This window comes from Gasterosteus aculeatus, chromosome 1, assembly GCF_964276395.1.
Source record: "Gasterosteus aculeatus chromosome 1, fGasAcu3.hap1.1, whole genome shotgun sequence".
Classification (NCBI taxonomy): Eukaryota; Metazoa; Chordata; class Actinopteri; order Perciformes; family Gasterosteidae; genus Gasterosteus; species Gasterosteus aculeatus.
This window is the reverse complement of record NC_135688.1, coordinates 15,539,095-15,553,419: the sequence shown is the minus strand read 5'-3', so window position 1 is coordinate 15,553,419 and position 14,325 is coordinate 15,539,095. Positions and strand designations below refer to the sequence as shown.

General features: G+C 41.7%; 1 protein-coding gene across 13 annotated transcripts in view; it reads right to left on the bottom strand.

Annotated features, from left to right (window-relative positions):
• Window positions 1-14,325, bottom strand: part of tenm4 (teneurin transmembrane protein 4) — a 132,912-nt gene that overhangs the window by 79,519 nt on the left and 39,068 nt on the right. For 10 of the 13 annotated variants that reach the window (XM_078103815.1, XM_078103818.1, XM_040175348.2 and 7 more), the window contains exon 4: window positions 3,043-3,264. The exons of the other annotated variants lie outside the window; for them this stretch is intronic. In XM_078103815.1, coding sequence (XP_077959941.1) covers window positions 3,043-3,264 — 222 coding nt within the window. The remainder of the gene's footprint in view (window positions 1-3,042; window positions 3,265-14,325) is intronic. 13 annotated transcript variants of the gene reach the window in all.

Here is a 14,325-nt window from a genome sequence, read left to right as displayed (position 1 = left end):
CTTCATCAGCCTCACAAAAACAGGATCCCGAGGAACAACAAAAACAAAACCAAAAAACTCTGCAGCCTCAGAGGCGGCTAATGCGAATAACGATATGCTGCTGAGAGCATTTACTTGTTCAAAATCCAGCGTAACATTTTAAGTCCTGTGTGCGGGCTCAAAGATGACCTTGAGCAAATGCAATCTGAAGTGATAAAAAAGCCACCTGTTTTCCAGTGCAATAGATACACTGTGAGCCAATTATTTTAGGTACACATGGTTTTCTGTGGCTGTTTACTGACAGCAAAAAAGGTAAATTCTCCCTGCACTGTGTCAACTCTGAATTTGAATATCTCTTCAATAACTGACCTGTGTGTCAAAGAAATGTGATTGGATATTCCAGCTATTTGTTTCCGTGGTGGCTTTAAAATTAGCTTTCTTTTTTTTTTTGTAATTCTCACTGAGAACCTGAGTCGCATACTTAAATCCAGATTACACCGCATTTAACAACTTGGAGTCTGACTGAAGATCATGCATAATACAGAAGACTTTAGCCTTCCATAAATTACCATTTCCATAAATTTGATCAAATGATTCAGGGAAATGTGTGATCTTTGATTTAATCACATTGCCTGTGCAGTTGTGTGCAGCACGGTTCTGTGAGACAAAACTACACCACTACATTGTCACCTTGAGAAAATGAAGTCCAAGCTGCTGAGTGGAAACGTCTCGCTATACATCGAACACATTCTAATGAAGTCATTTCATCCTTGGAATGATGAAACAGCCTCGGTTGAGGAATCAACATAAATTATTTGCCGAAACACTGAAAATAGAGAATCCAAAACTACTGTATTAACTCTGTACTTTTCGCCAATTTAACAGTATTAGTCACTCTTTAATTCATAGAAGCACCAATGAGAGTACGTGCTGTTGTTCTCCAGATTGAACGAGTCAAATACATTTTGACCAAAAGTGCAGGATAAGCAGATTGAAAGACAAAATCTGCAAGCTCTTAAAGTATTAGGATGTGATGTGGAAATTGTGCGAGAAGGCATGGAGCAGCTTACATGGCTCATTAGGTGCTGAGGCTCTTCTCTCTCTGATTGTAATTGGCTCCTTAGTGTCAAAGATTTTCTATAATTATGACAAGTGTCAGAATAATCTCCAGGTTAACAAGTAACTTTTTTGTTGCACATTTTACTTTTACTTTTGATTTGTCCCTCAAACGCAAACTGCAACGAGGTGAAAGGTCCCCGGAATGAACAAGAGCGACAAATCTACCGGTTTTATGTTACAGGGATTTTCAAGCAGCGGGATGGGCTTTGCACCCTAGAGACACGCGGAAACATGCTGTACTCTGCAACTTAAGAGGATTCTTACAAATCCCACAGACGACCCAAGGAGCGACTATAGCGGCGGAAATTCCTCCTCCGTGCTCTCTTCCTCCTGACGACCCCGAGGCCATCCTTAATGCTGCACCTATGCAAATCAGTATCATTGTTATGAGACAAATCTGCCACGGTAAAGGCCATTCCCCTCACCCCCGTCCCCTTAAGCACAGTCGTGTCACCGCCGATGACCGCTGTGTTGGTCTGTAGAATTAGGAGGGGAGGACATTTGCGTGGGGATTAATAACTCATTCTCCGGGCTTTCTGAGCAGGCAGCTGGGCCATTTTGGAGCTTGATGTAATTCAACCCTTTGGGTAGTTAAGTTGGGAGCTAGATCAATTATTTAGACAACTTCATTTTGTTTTTATGTGTTCGCCGTGCCAGTGGGAGACGCAAGTAGCAAGTCGTGGAGGTTCAAAGACATCAAAATTCAAATATATATATATATATATATATATTAGATATGTTATATATATATATATATATATATATATAAATACCCTATTTAGCATGCAAAGTGATGACTTATGCAAGACCTGAGCCATAAATTGCTGAGTTTGAACGACAAAATTTCCTATTTATATATCGGCCGATCACAAACAGGAATACATCACCTGCCGCAGCGACCATAATAATAAATCGGGTTTCCGAAGGTTACCTTGAGGAAATTCGTCCTATGCATTTTTCATTTGCCATGCATTGAGCACTTAGTGTAATAAACGACAAAGTACATTGAATTAGTGCACATCAAGGCATTCCAGGCCATTATACAGGGGAGGGGGGGGGGGCAGTTTCATAGCAACACAACAAGCCAAACTATATTCCCTGCCACACACAATTCATTAGCGCCCGTAGTTCCGACCGGAAAAAAAAAGTCCTTCCAATAACGAGGTGCGACGAGTAGGTGCTGAAACAATACACAACACAGGTACTTCACGAACAGACTGTACGTGTTTTCAAGTCCCTGAATTCTTGCCTCAATCGTCAGCGCTTATGTTTGCAGTTTGAGCCCAAATGTCACTCTGTCAGTCTGAATGAGTGTTAAGTCAACAGCGGGAAACGCTGAGTGTCTCAAGAGGAATGAGTAGCTGACATTTATTAATGACAAACCACGTAGGGAGTTTTCAATCCTAATCTCCCTCAAGGAGCAATGTCTAAGATGCTATCAATACAGTACAGTAGGCTTGTTGTGGAGTATAGCCGCTTCTAATATGACTTCAAAAGAGTCAAGTCTTTGCAGCGATATGTGACAATTAAGCAGGGACCTGCACCTGGTCTGAAGAAACTCTTCATTCCTTTCTTACTTTCTTCATAAGGTGGGAGGATGAATATCCTATAGAGGACATGTGGATGGTTTCTCCCACGATCACGCGGTAAAACTGAAAAGAAACATCGGTGACAAATATCTCCTACTGCAGCAAAATTGTCCATCTCTTTGAGTGAGCCTCTGAACTTTGCAGACCTCGCTTCACAGAGTTCTGTTCTTTTCCCGAGGCTACGTATCGACTCAAAGTTTCAAATCTCTCATGGTGCTGGAAAAAAGAAAAAGAACAAAAAGGATCGCAACATACTCTTGCCCACAGCTATCTGCATGACCTTTAACACAACATGTCCAGGAGCAGAGGAAGGCTAACCTCCAGAAAGCATCAGTAGTTTGAAAACACAACTCACCATCAGCTGTTGCAGTGGCAGGAGCATACAGGTTCCCTGAGCCAGTTTTAACTAAGAATGAATTGGGGCCAAACTCATCCTCAGAGTCAGAGTCCTGGGCTGGCTGAGCCGCACAGTTACCTAGCAACCCTCCCTGGCTCTCATTGGCTGTAATGGAATGGGGAGGGTATGGGAGCTGCTCAACAGGGGAGGTGGAGGCGGATGAACAATGCAGCGGAGGACCTGTGGACCACAAACAGAGACAACACATGGGGGGGTATGAAACACACCCAAACACAGGCAGCATCACAGAACGCACACACGCACACACACACACACACACACACACACACACGCACACTCACTCATAGGAAAGACTTAACTCTTTCACTTCAAAAACAAACAGAGACACAGTTGACTTTGTCTACGCCGACTCAGCCTTGCTTGAAAGAACAATTCACACAGTGAAAATAACTTTGAGATACTAGACACCCTTTTGGGATGTTAGATGCAAACGAGGAGAGCAAGACCGGGTTAGCAGTTTGAGTGGCTTTTTTTTTTTTAAAGAAAGAAAAAAATATGTTTCAGTAACGGTGTCTACAAAACTAGAAAATGACAGCAGCAGAATAACATGCATTTGATATTCATATGAAACATTAATGACATGTGATGGGGTTGTTATTGCCCCCTCCTGTGGAACCCCAGCCAAGATATGCATCCAACCTGAACCAATCTTTCCTATTTATTCTGCACTCTGTGTCCATCTTTGCTTTCCCACTTCACAGTAATACAACAGGAATCAGAGTGACCATTGACCTAAAAATAGAAGAATATGAACCATTTACACAGGTAACTATATATAGAGCATTATTATATTCCAATATGCAACCCATATTCCTACATCCAAACATCACACTTCTTCGTCTCTCAGGGCTTACTGGTTCCATTCCCCATGCTGTCATGACATGTTAAATCTCCACGGAGCTCCTATTAATGTGTGATTAACTTTTGATGCAGTTCCGCGCCACGCTGAAAATGGAGTACTTAAGTAACATGACTGCAGTGAAGAAAGCCATCCGTTTACCCGCCTTGCCAACAGCTCGCCCGGTCGTGATGTCGAAATTCCTGCTGAGTGTACCGCCGTCCATCAGGAGAGATAGGTTTCCTCTCTTGCGCTCTAATGATCCCCGATGAGTATTAAAATACAACTCAGTGACTCACATCTAATTAGGAAACAATTAGTGATATTAACATATCATACCCCACACAAGCATGCCAATGCCCGCCGCCCCAGAGAGTCACAGTTTGTGCTTCACATACACTTCACACAGCACACCTCATTTCTCCCTCGGTCCTCTGATGCCCGGTTGCAGGTAATGGGTGCAGAGGCACAGTGGCCACGGTGTGGTATAATGACCATGACGCCGTCGTATTGAATATATAGCAATGACACACCGGGGGGGGGAGGGGGAGGGACGCCTAAAACAGCATCATTACAGTCATGGCCGGAATCCCTCAGTTACATCCAAGACAGCACATTTAATGTGTGACACAACAACAACACTGCTGAACAGAGCACCGCTCACTGAGGTGGTATCTGCTGCTGGGACAAGAAAACAGGGTTCTCGGCACAGAGGACATAAATGAGCTCAACAGGGTCCTGGTCTGAATATTAAAGCATTTCCCGGAAAGACAGAAATTCATCAATGAGACAAGAAAAGGTTAAAGTCGTCCCAGAAGAAACGGTCAAAAACCTGAATGAGGTTAAAATAGTCCTGCTCAGCCGCCATACAGTCGCAGCGGGTTTAATTGAGGCTGGCTTGTGCCGTTGGTGCCGGGGCCACTTGCACCGAGAAGGCACAGCTTGAGACGGACAGAGAAGTTTCGCTGGCTGCCAGAGCTGATTGCCTTTGCCTTCACTCACTTTATTACTGCAGCAAGCGGGGACCTTTGCTTCGGAGGCCCTGGACCATGCGCTATATTGACTTTGTCCGTGACATCTTCAGAAGGTGCCCATCACTACCTGGCTTGGCCTGACTGCAAACAGAGACACCCACTGCATTTAACTCATTAGCGGGCCAATTAAAACGGTAGGAAATTAGTCTATCCAATTGTTTTTAATAGATTCTTGGAATATAACTGATGTTCTTATCCAAATGCAGTGTACAAAGGTGAAATAATGAACCAGCTGTAATTGTATTTATATTCCCGTAAAAAAAATGTACTTATTGAAAAACATTACATTTTATTACATTTTACATGTTTTTTTTTACAAAAAAAATAGGTTTAATGTGGTACAGCTCCAAAGTTTAAAAACACATAACCAAAGTGGTTGAACCCCCCATCAAAGCCCTGTTTCAAAGAATGACATTTATTTTCTAGGGAAAAACGATAACAGTATGTGGTGCTGATCTGAGAGACAGAAGCTGAACAGCAACATGCGAACGTGGGCGGACATCAATGCATCAATACTTCTTTTTTAAACCCCACCAGCTCCAGTGAAAAAGCAAGTAGGTGTTCTTTGTTCTCCACAAAAACTTTGAGAAGAGTTGTGAGTTTCGGCACACAAAGTGTTTCTGAAATAGTGCCAGATTGTGTGATTGTAGGATGATGTGCCCTCGACATCCATACAACCAATTTACCAACTTGAGGATAAGGTCAAAATACTTTTTCAAAAGTTATATTCCTAGGTTAAAAAGTATACTCATTATGCTATTTAAAATATTATATTCATGGTACGCTAGAATTTCAACAATTGAATATTGTGTTTTAATGTCTTTATCACCTTAAAGTGCGTTACAAATAAAACTCAATATTGTTTTTATTTCTATTAACGTTGCAGCTGGTAAATGGGGGGCTAATTTCAACAATTGTCATGCTTAATAATTAGGCTATATGCTATTTAATAATACATACTAGTTAATATAGTTGATTAATATTTTATTTTGCTCTTTTAATTCTGCTCTCATAGTGCAGCAGATTGATGTATTTGGGTGCAGGAGGGTCTAAGGTCCACCCACTACAGTCCCACTAGCGCCCAAGGGAAAGACTGCATTATGTTAATCAATCTGTGTATGCATGTCTGCGAGCGTCTTCCGGTGTTGACTAACGAGTGGAGGCAGCGGGAGACATCGGCACGGTTGTTTAAGATGTACGCACCCGGCCTAACTGCTACCATTACTGCAGGGAATGTACTGCACTGGAAACTATGAGCCTCATACGTTTCAGCATAAGAGAGAGGCCAAATCAATCATTATCACTGTGCCTATGGACATATGGACATTAATGTTTGAGAATGCCTTTATTTAAGGGGGTGAATAATTAAATGAGGTAAATATAGAATAGAATTAGGAGAGAAAATGTAGTCAAATGAAGTAAAATTGAGTAGAAAGTGGCATCTTTCACCTGGCAAGCCCTGAATTTTTTAATACATGAAAAAAAAAGATATAAGCTGTCTTTAAACACATAACTGGTACATAAAATCTATGAATAACTTGTTAAATGTTACCACACACCCACACTGCTGAGGAGAGTGAAGCAGATGTGCAGATGTGACAACAAAAATGATCTGTTTGCTCAAGGACTACAGCTGCAGGCAGCATCTATAAAAAAATGCAGCATATTTGCAGATGAACACCGGCGGAAAAAAACAAACATCTCGTCGGCTGTCCTGTACCATCAACTGATGCCGTGTGGCACACAAAGCATAGAGGACGCGGAGGAGCGACTCAGAGTGTCGACAGCACACAGCTACTCTTGGTGTAGAATGCAGATTGTGTTGAATCCTTTTTACCACAGAGCGTGACGGCCTGCATTTAGGATTTACGTAATCGAGACACAGCATTTATGTTTCATCAAAGTAAAACTCATCTTTATATTCTAAAAAAAAAAACATCTCTTATACTGCGTGTTCCTAAACTGACTTGGACTATTTTGTGGTAGTATTTGTACAGGGTTTTGTGAAATGTTGCGTAATTGACCCACATTTTGTCATCCATGTGGCAGGAGTGGGATTCGCTCTAGTATACATTGTTTAAAGCTTTTGTCATTCACCTGTTTCTCTTATTGATTATTGTACTTACTGTTACCCGCCATCAGAAGGCCAGCCTGTTATTAGAATATTTCTTTATATTTTTCCTTAACTATTAGCAATATGAACGCTTCTATTTTTCATACAGTACATGGCGTCAGAGGGTTCATCCTGAAACTCTTGTGTTTTTTTTCCCCACCTGTGGCATTTTGCAGAGCATGTTGTAATTCTGGTGACACGATTCCCTACATTTTCACGCCGTCCACAGACTGTATAATTGGACCACGGTCACGGGCACACTGGTGGAGGTGTGCCTTTACAACCCCTTTTCATGTCTTTCATAATACATTCTTCAATCAGCAGACATTTAATTGCACAGTTGAAAAGAAAAAAAGATCATGGGGGGTGATGAGAGGGAAGCCCCGCTAAAGAGTAATGCCGGATTCTTTCCAGCATCTGTCAGCAACCACAGCTTTCATGTATGATGATGGCCTCCCTTTTCGGTTGATTAACTCTCTTTGGAGGCGTCTGGAGGCGGCGGGTACCTGGTGCTTCATCTGAGAGGCACGCACGCGTCTGTGATCTGCTGCTCTTTTATTCTGGGATAAGGAATCAAAATTCATCCGGGGCGTTGGGACACCTTGGTATGGATGCACGCCTGTTAACGTTAATCCTACTTGTGATCCTCAGGTAAGTGTCTGGGCGAAACACATTTTGCACAGGGTAGGTAATAATCATGAATCAGTGAGAATGGGCCTTGAGTTTCCGTGCTGCTCCGACTTGAACGCTGAGTCATAATGACTAATTGATGCTGTAGTTTGAGCATGCTTCGAGGCCTTAAGGATGCATTGCAACCTTCTGTCCTTTTAGAGGGGAAAAGAAAACAGTTGGGTTTTAGAAACAAGCCAATTATGCCAAGCCTAATACAAATAATGGTCATCTAATTGAGTTATATTTGCCTACAAGGTGCGACGAGGTACTTTAATTGGATGTAATGGCTTTCAATTCCGTTTTCAGTGTTTCAACTTCATCCCCTGTTGCCCGGCTCCAGGGGCCCTGTTTACACCGTGCAGCACAAACTCACACTAGTCGGAATGGAGTTGTACGAGAGATGATGCATGATACAAAGGCTTTGGAGCTGCTAAACCCATGAAAGAAGGTTCGATACCCCCTTGAGTTAAATGTTTCTAACGGACTGCCGGTGTTTGAGCTCCTCCATGACTGATTGAATGTGCCCTCTGGCCTATTATATCTCTGTTCTTGGTTTGGATTGAACTTCAAAGACTGTGGCAAGGCAGTGTTAGTCCTGCCTGTGTGTCATGGACACTGAAGCAGGCACAGGCTTCAGTGATGGGTTTTTTTTGCAACGTAACACGATAAAAGGCGCGTGAATATGGGCTTGCAGAGCGACGGACTGGCTTTAGTATATTGTATTTTGGTCGATTAGGACATTTTGGGCCATGTTGCAAATCAATGAGGTGATATTGAATGTAGGGGACATTTAGTACCTTGAAGAACATTGATGATTCAGGTATTAAAGTGACTGGTTACTCTCTATTGTACATTGTGTGAGTCTTGTAGAGACTTGTAGGTCCCTTGCAATGAGCGGATTTGCACGTACCCTATCGAAGTTGGTCAAAACCATTCAGCACTGTACATGGTAATGTAATTTTATATTTTTTTACCTTTTGTTTTTCCCTGTCGTTTGATAACTATGCAAAAACAGTTCAAGATATTAAAGCTTATAAGTGAGAAATTCGGCCAAACAAGTGCGGTGAGGGACGCTAAACTAGTGTTCTCCTCAGGGTTCGAAAAATAAATGTTTTGCTATTTAATATGAATATATCATAATATCATAAATGTGGGTGGAGGTCAAGTTTTCACACTTTTTCCAGAGCAGTACTTGAGGACATATGATTAATCTCAGCAATGGAATTCACAAGGACTCATGTGTTATCAGATGGATATAGTACACTGTTGAAACGGTAAGTAATCAACAACTGAGGTCATGCAGATGCTATAACATGAGCTGGATTCATAAAATAATGTATAATAAAACAAGTCACTTGCATGTTTTGGGGAAAACTGATTGGTAGTTATAGGTGCATGTGTTCAGGTAATAATTGCACAATTATAATACCTCTCCAGGCAACAAACAAGATGGCGTAATTCTAGTTTATGCATTATTAGGACTCTCAAATTGAAATAATTGTTTTCCATTGCACAGCTGCAAGGCAGAACTGGCCTTTTATCAAATTGAGACTTGATAGCTGATCTCATCAAAACAAAACAAATGAGACAGTGTGAAGCTCAATGGGACTTACTTGAAAAAGTCACCTGCCCCATGTAGCGAAGCAGTGATGAGCTGTTTGACAAACACGTGGGTCATCTTTACCAAATGTTTACTTTTCTCTTTTTATTAAAGCAAAATAATACCAGCAATGGTATTATTATATATTATGTTCTCTTCCCTACACAAAACACCCACTAACTAAACTACACAGCCGAGATCCACAAACAGACACACGCTAGAAACATCTAAATAGGAGGTTTGAAATGGGCTTTTATGAACCAAACATCGGAAAAATGTTTTTCTCACAGTGCTGTTTACCTGCTAGGAATCAATAGCATAATAACGGAGAGGGAACATAATGCATAATGAGGTTGAAAACAAATTGCAAATACCCATAAATACCATTACTGAGAAAATGGAAATTATATTTGTGTGTTGTACAGAAGCATCGCCGCAGAAGACACAATTCCATTTAAGGCTGACCCACAACATTTCTTACAGCACTTTAAACCCAGCTTCCATTACTTAAAACTAAGAGATATTGAATGCAAAACTAGAAATGGGTGGTTAGAATAAATCCAGAAAACAAGCGTGAATACTCATTAATACAGTTATTGTGGTGCCTAGAGAACAGTTTGGATTGCAGAGGTAGTTGGAAATGGGGGATTTAGATCAACTAAGCAGGTGTCACATTTGCCATTAACGGTTTCATATAAAACCTCTACCCATCACTGCGTTTCAAATTACACCCATTAAAAGATGTCATCACTTATCTGTTCATCTGCCTGGAGGAAGAGGAAGATATCAAACAAAGATTATTCAAAAAAGCAGTATCACACATGCGTTAGCACCCAGCAGAGCACGGATGCCAGTGGCTTTCCAGAGCATCACCAAGGAAGATGAATAGGAAGGCCGAGTGGCTGTGGCTAGAGATGACATTTCTTCTCTGGGTGATTATAAGCACAGACTCTTTCCCCCGGTCATCATCTCCCGCCTCCCCGTCTGCCTGGCTTCGGCCCTTCCCATCCATCCAGTCCACTGTCTGCCTCTGTGCCGGAGAGAGAGCGTGTCCTGCAATCCGGCCAAAAGACGCCGTCCGTTTTGACTTTTGTCTGACAAACGGAAGATTGAATCAGGCTGGAAATGTGAAATCGAAAAATCCTAAACTAACGGAAATGCAGTTTTTTTTTTTCTTGAGGAGAGATCGTACTACTGCTGCACTGCCACTTTCAGAGAAAACTCCACAAGCATTCGCGCTATAAGTGTTACCCTTCAGAAATGCTCTTTGGACATTATAAATGCAGAGGACATCTGAACCGTGTCGAGAGAGTTTAGCTGATGCACGACAACAACGATGACAAAGTTTTCCAACTGTCCTTAAAGAACTGAGTTGTTCCATTTGCAAGACTTCTTAGTCATCCAGACCCGAGCTCAAAGTGCCGTCTCTCTACTTCACCAGAATCAATGTTGGTTCTGACAAGCTCTGACTGCCAAATTCCTCCATCCAGCCCCATTAAAGCCTCCCTGGGGCTTTCTTTGTTCGGGGATAAAAAAGTAAAGGTTTCAATCTCCTCACCTCTCGGTGTTAACAACATCCTGCAGGCGTGTTGTGGCTGTTTTTTATCTCCTGGCCAACGCGAGTGTTTTAAATGACGACTGAGTGTCTTATCTCACGGCGCAAAAAAAAGGAGCGTATCATTGCCACGCCCATCTGGCGAGCGCTCTGCAGAGGATTCCAGGCTTCAAAGACGTGCAAATGGTAATCTGCTTTAAATGGGTGATTCTGGACCTTTATCGTAGCGTGATCATCAACTAAGCCAACTTAAACCATGGGTGAAAAAAAAAAAAACAATGCTAATAGTGGATAATTATCAGCTTTTACTCTGCTTGCCCTAGCTGCTCTGTTCCCTCTCCCATAACACACAAAGGCTGCTGAATGAACACAATGGCATGAATAAATAATGACCCCCACAATCCTCTTACGGTCCACGAATAGCAAAGGGCAGGGGATGGGGGCAGAGGGAGGGGGGGGAACAAAACTTTACTTTTTGGTGTTTGAGAGCAAGTGGAGCCTGAAATTTTAAGCGACTCATTAGGGCTACATGTGGCTTGCCTGGGGGCCTTCCTGAACAAAGATGACACCATGGCCGTCCTGTCATTCCTCAGCACACTCTGGGCCCGGCCTAATACCATTCTAAAGTCTACCCATTAGAAACTGTTACATTCCCGACAAGCTGCAGCAAAGAGCTGAAGCAAAATTCAAAACAAATTTACATTTCTCAAACTTTAAGGCCTTAATAAGGCCACTTGTGCTGGATCTACGCACATGTGGTTATGTTTTGATCAAACACCATAGCTTTTAATGCTAAAAGAGCATATATTCTGTGAAAACAGTATTGCCCCCTCTCTTGCTCTCCAGATAGCGTACATAAAAGCCAACTGTTTTTCATTTTGGACAGTTTGTCAGTGTTAAAGGATTGATTTGTGTGTGTGCCTCGCAGCTCTCAATGAGTGTATGACAGTTCAAAGGGCTGTGTAAAATACATGCTGTCAAGAGGTTTGCCTTTCTAAGTGCTCGTATAAATCATAGCACGGTGGAACGAAAGCCACTGGGAGTTGGCAACATGGCAAATAAGGTGCGTTCATGATAGAGGTGCTCATAGGTAGTGGCTGCACCACTTGGGCAGAAACAGGCATGTTGATTTGGTATTGCTATGCGCCTCTTAATTCTCTTTCCTGAGATACATTTGTGAAGTAAGTATGCATTCAGCACAGCGGCCATGGCTAGTACGACTATATGGAGAGAGAATCTTTTCACCTTTTCCAGAATGTAGTTTTAGAGACTTTGGTCAGAAAAGGTAAACATTTCCTATTTCCACTGAGGTGGACAATTTAAAACAAATTTCCTGGTGTAGAAGGATTTCTAGCAACAAGCAAGATGGGAAACAATGTGAACACTCAGACTATCATTGATATTCTGTCAACTCAGAAAGTCAATTTCAAATATTCACTTTGCCATTGCTGGACGTACCTCTACGATAAAACACTGTTAAACAACGTACCTCTCCGTCTGGATCTTTTTTACCTCATTCAGTCCAAATCATGAATTTGTATTGATGTTTTGGTTGTTTTTGCATATGAATTGTGTCGTACTCTGGATGTACTGAGATGATATGCGTGCTCAGGATTGAGGCGATCAATTTTTAATTGATCTGCAGCAGCCGTATGAAGCCTGACCCGTTTCCAATCCTTTGTTTATTGGCTCTTTGTATAGACCTTTCTACGGACAGAGTCATACAACATATGCATGCAAATGTCCACACATTCACACGAGTTAGAAGGCTTCAAATGTTGAAGGAAAAACCATGAGTAGTTGTCAGAATATGTCTTTCGGCAGCGGGCAACTTTTTTCAGACAAAATCACAACCTTTTCATAGCAACACGTGTTTCGACGTAACGGTTGTCCGTGTTAAGTAGTGACTTTCATCTGAATGCGCCTGTGGCTCATGGAAGTAACTCACCTGGACAGTGTAAATAACACTTGGATCTGGAAAGTAAATTTGTTTAGGTTGCATTAGCCATCTTTGGTGGTCGATGTCCTTTTGCACAGACTGCAGAATTGAAATTGTTTATAAACTATAAAAAAAGGTCTGTTGTTGTAGAATGCGCTTTTTATGTTTCAATACATCTTTTCTCATTTTTTCATTTGCACTCATAAATTCTAATTGTAATACCTGTGCTTTATTGCCCTTTGTACAGAATGAGGCGATGCAACAGCCAACAACTGACTGGACCACGCTGTATAAATAAAGGTTCACTTTTTAAAGCTTTATGGATTTGGACTTTGAAAAGTCCAAACTACAAAATTGTATCAACGCAGAGACTCAAAGGTAGAATTAGGTTAAGAGACTCTTTCCGCTTTGCTTTTCTCCAATGCTGTACCTCCCCACAAAATAATAAAATCAAAATAGAATGCCATCTATAACAAGTGTGGCTACTGAGCACAATGAAAATATAAAAAACTTCAGCAGAGTCTGGGACTTAAGGGGAATCAGGGGAATCTCTTAGAAAACCAAACATTTATTTCCTATTTAACATATAACAAGAAAAAAATGAGGTGTTCTTTTTGCTTCGCTAAAAGGTAAATGTTTGGAAACCCTCACAATAGCTACCAACAAAGCACGAGTCCTATTCTTTAGGCTCTAGGGTTGCATAAGAAATCAAAAGGAATTACGATGACATGTTTGTTAAATATACTTCTCAACTAACAGCTAGCCTCGAAAGGGCAATGCAGATGTTTCAGCTTCACTTTGAGGGAGTTGGCAGCATGTGATGAATTGTATTTTAACCTAAATTCACTTAATGCAGATGAAGAAGAGCAATATTGTAACACTTGTTTTGATGCAAAAATGTGATCATAAGCAGGAATATAGCACAACATAGAAGAGAATGCAATTCTCTATTTGTTTAATTTAAAAGTCAATATGAAATGTACTTTGTCACTTACTAACTGTGCTTAGTAATCGGGATTGCAGTATTAATTAAATTAATTAACCCCAACCCTTTTAATTTGAGCCCAAATCCTCCAGCCTAATTAGGTCATGCCACCAATCCATGATTTTTTTAAATAGCATTATCAGGCTGCTGAATGACTGAAGTCGATTAATTGTCTGTTTTCTGAATTAAGTTGGTAAACTTGACGTTTTAAAAACAACTGCCCCAGGTTGCTCTCCACTGCTTGTGTCTGTCCTGAACCACCCATTGGCACGAAATGAAAGAGCTCTATTGTGGGCAGCACTCCCCCCACACTTACACATGGTGCAGTGTTTCCCCACCATTATAACAGGGGGGGGGGGGCTCCCCGACGCCCACTGAAATGACCTCCCCCCCGCCCTTCCCCTTGAAAAAAAAGAAATCCCACGCATGGCAGTTTACGCCAGGTGTGCGCATATGTCCGTGTGTGTGTCCGCGTCACGTGACG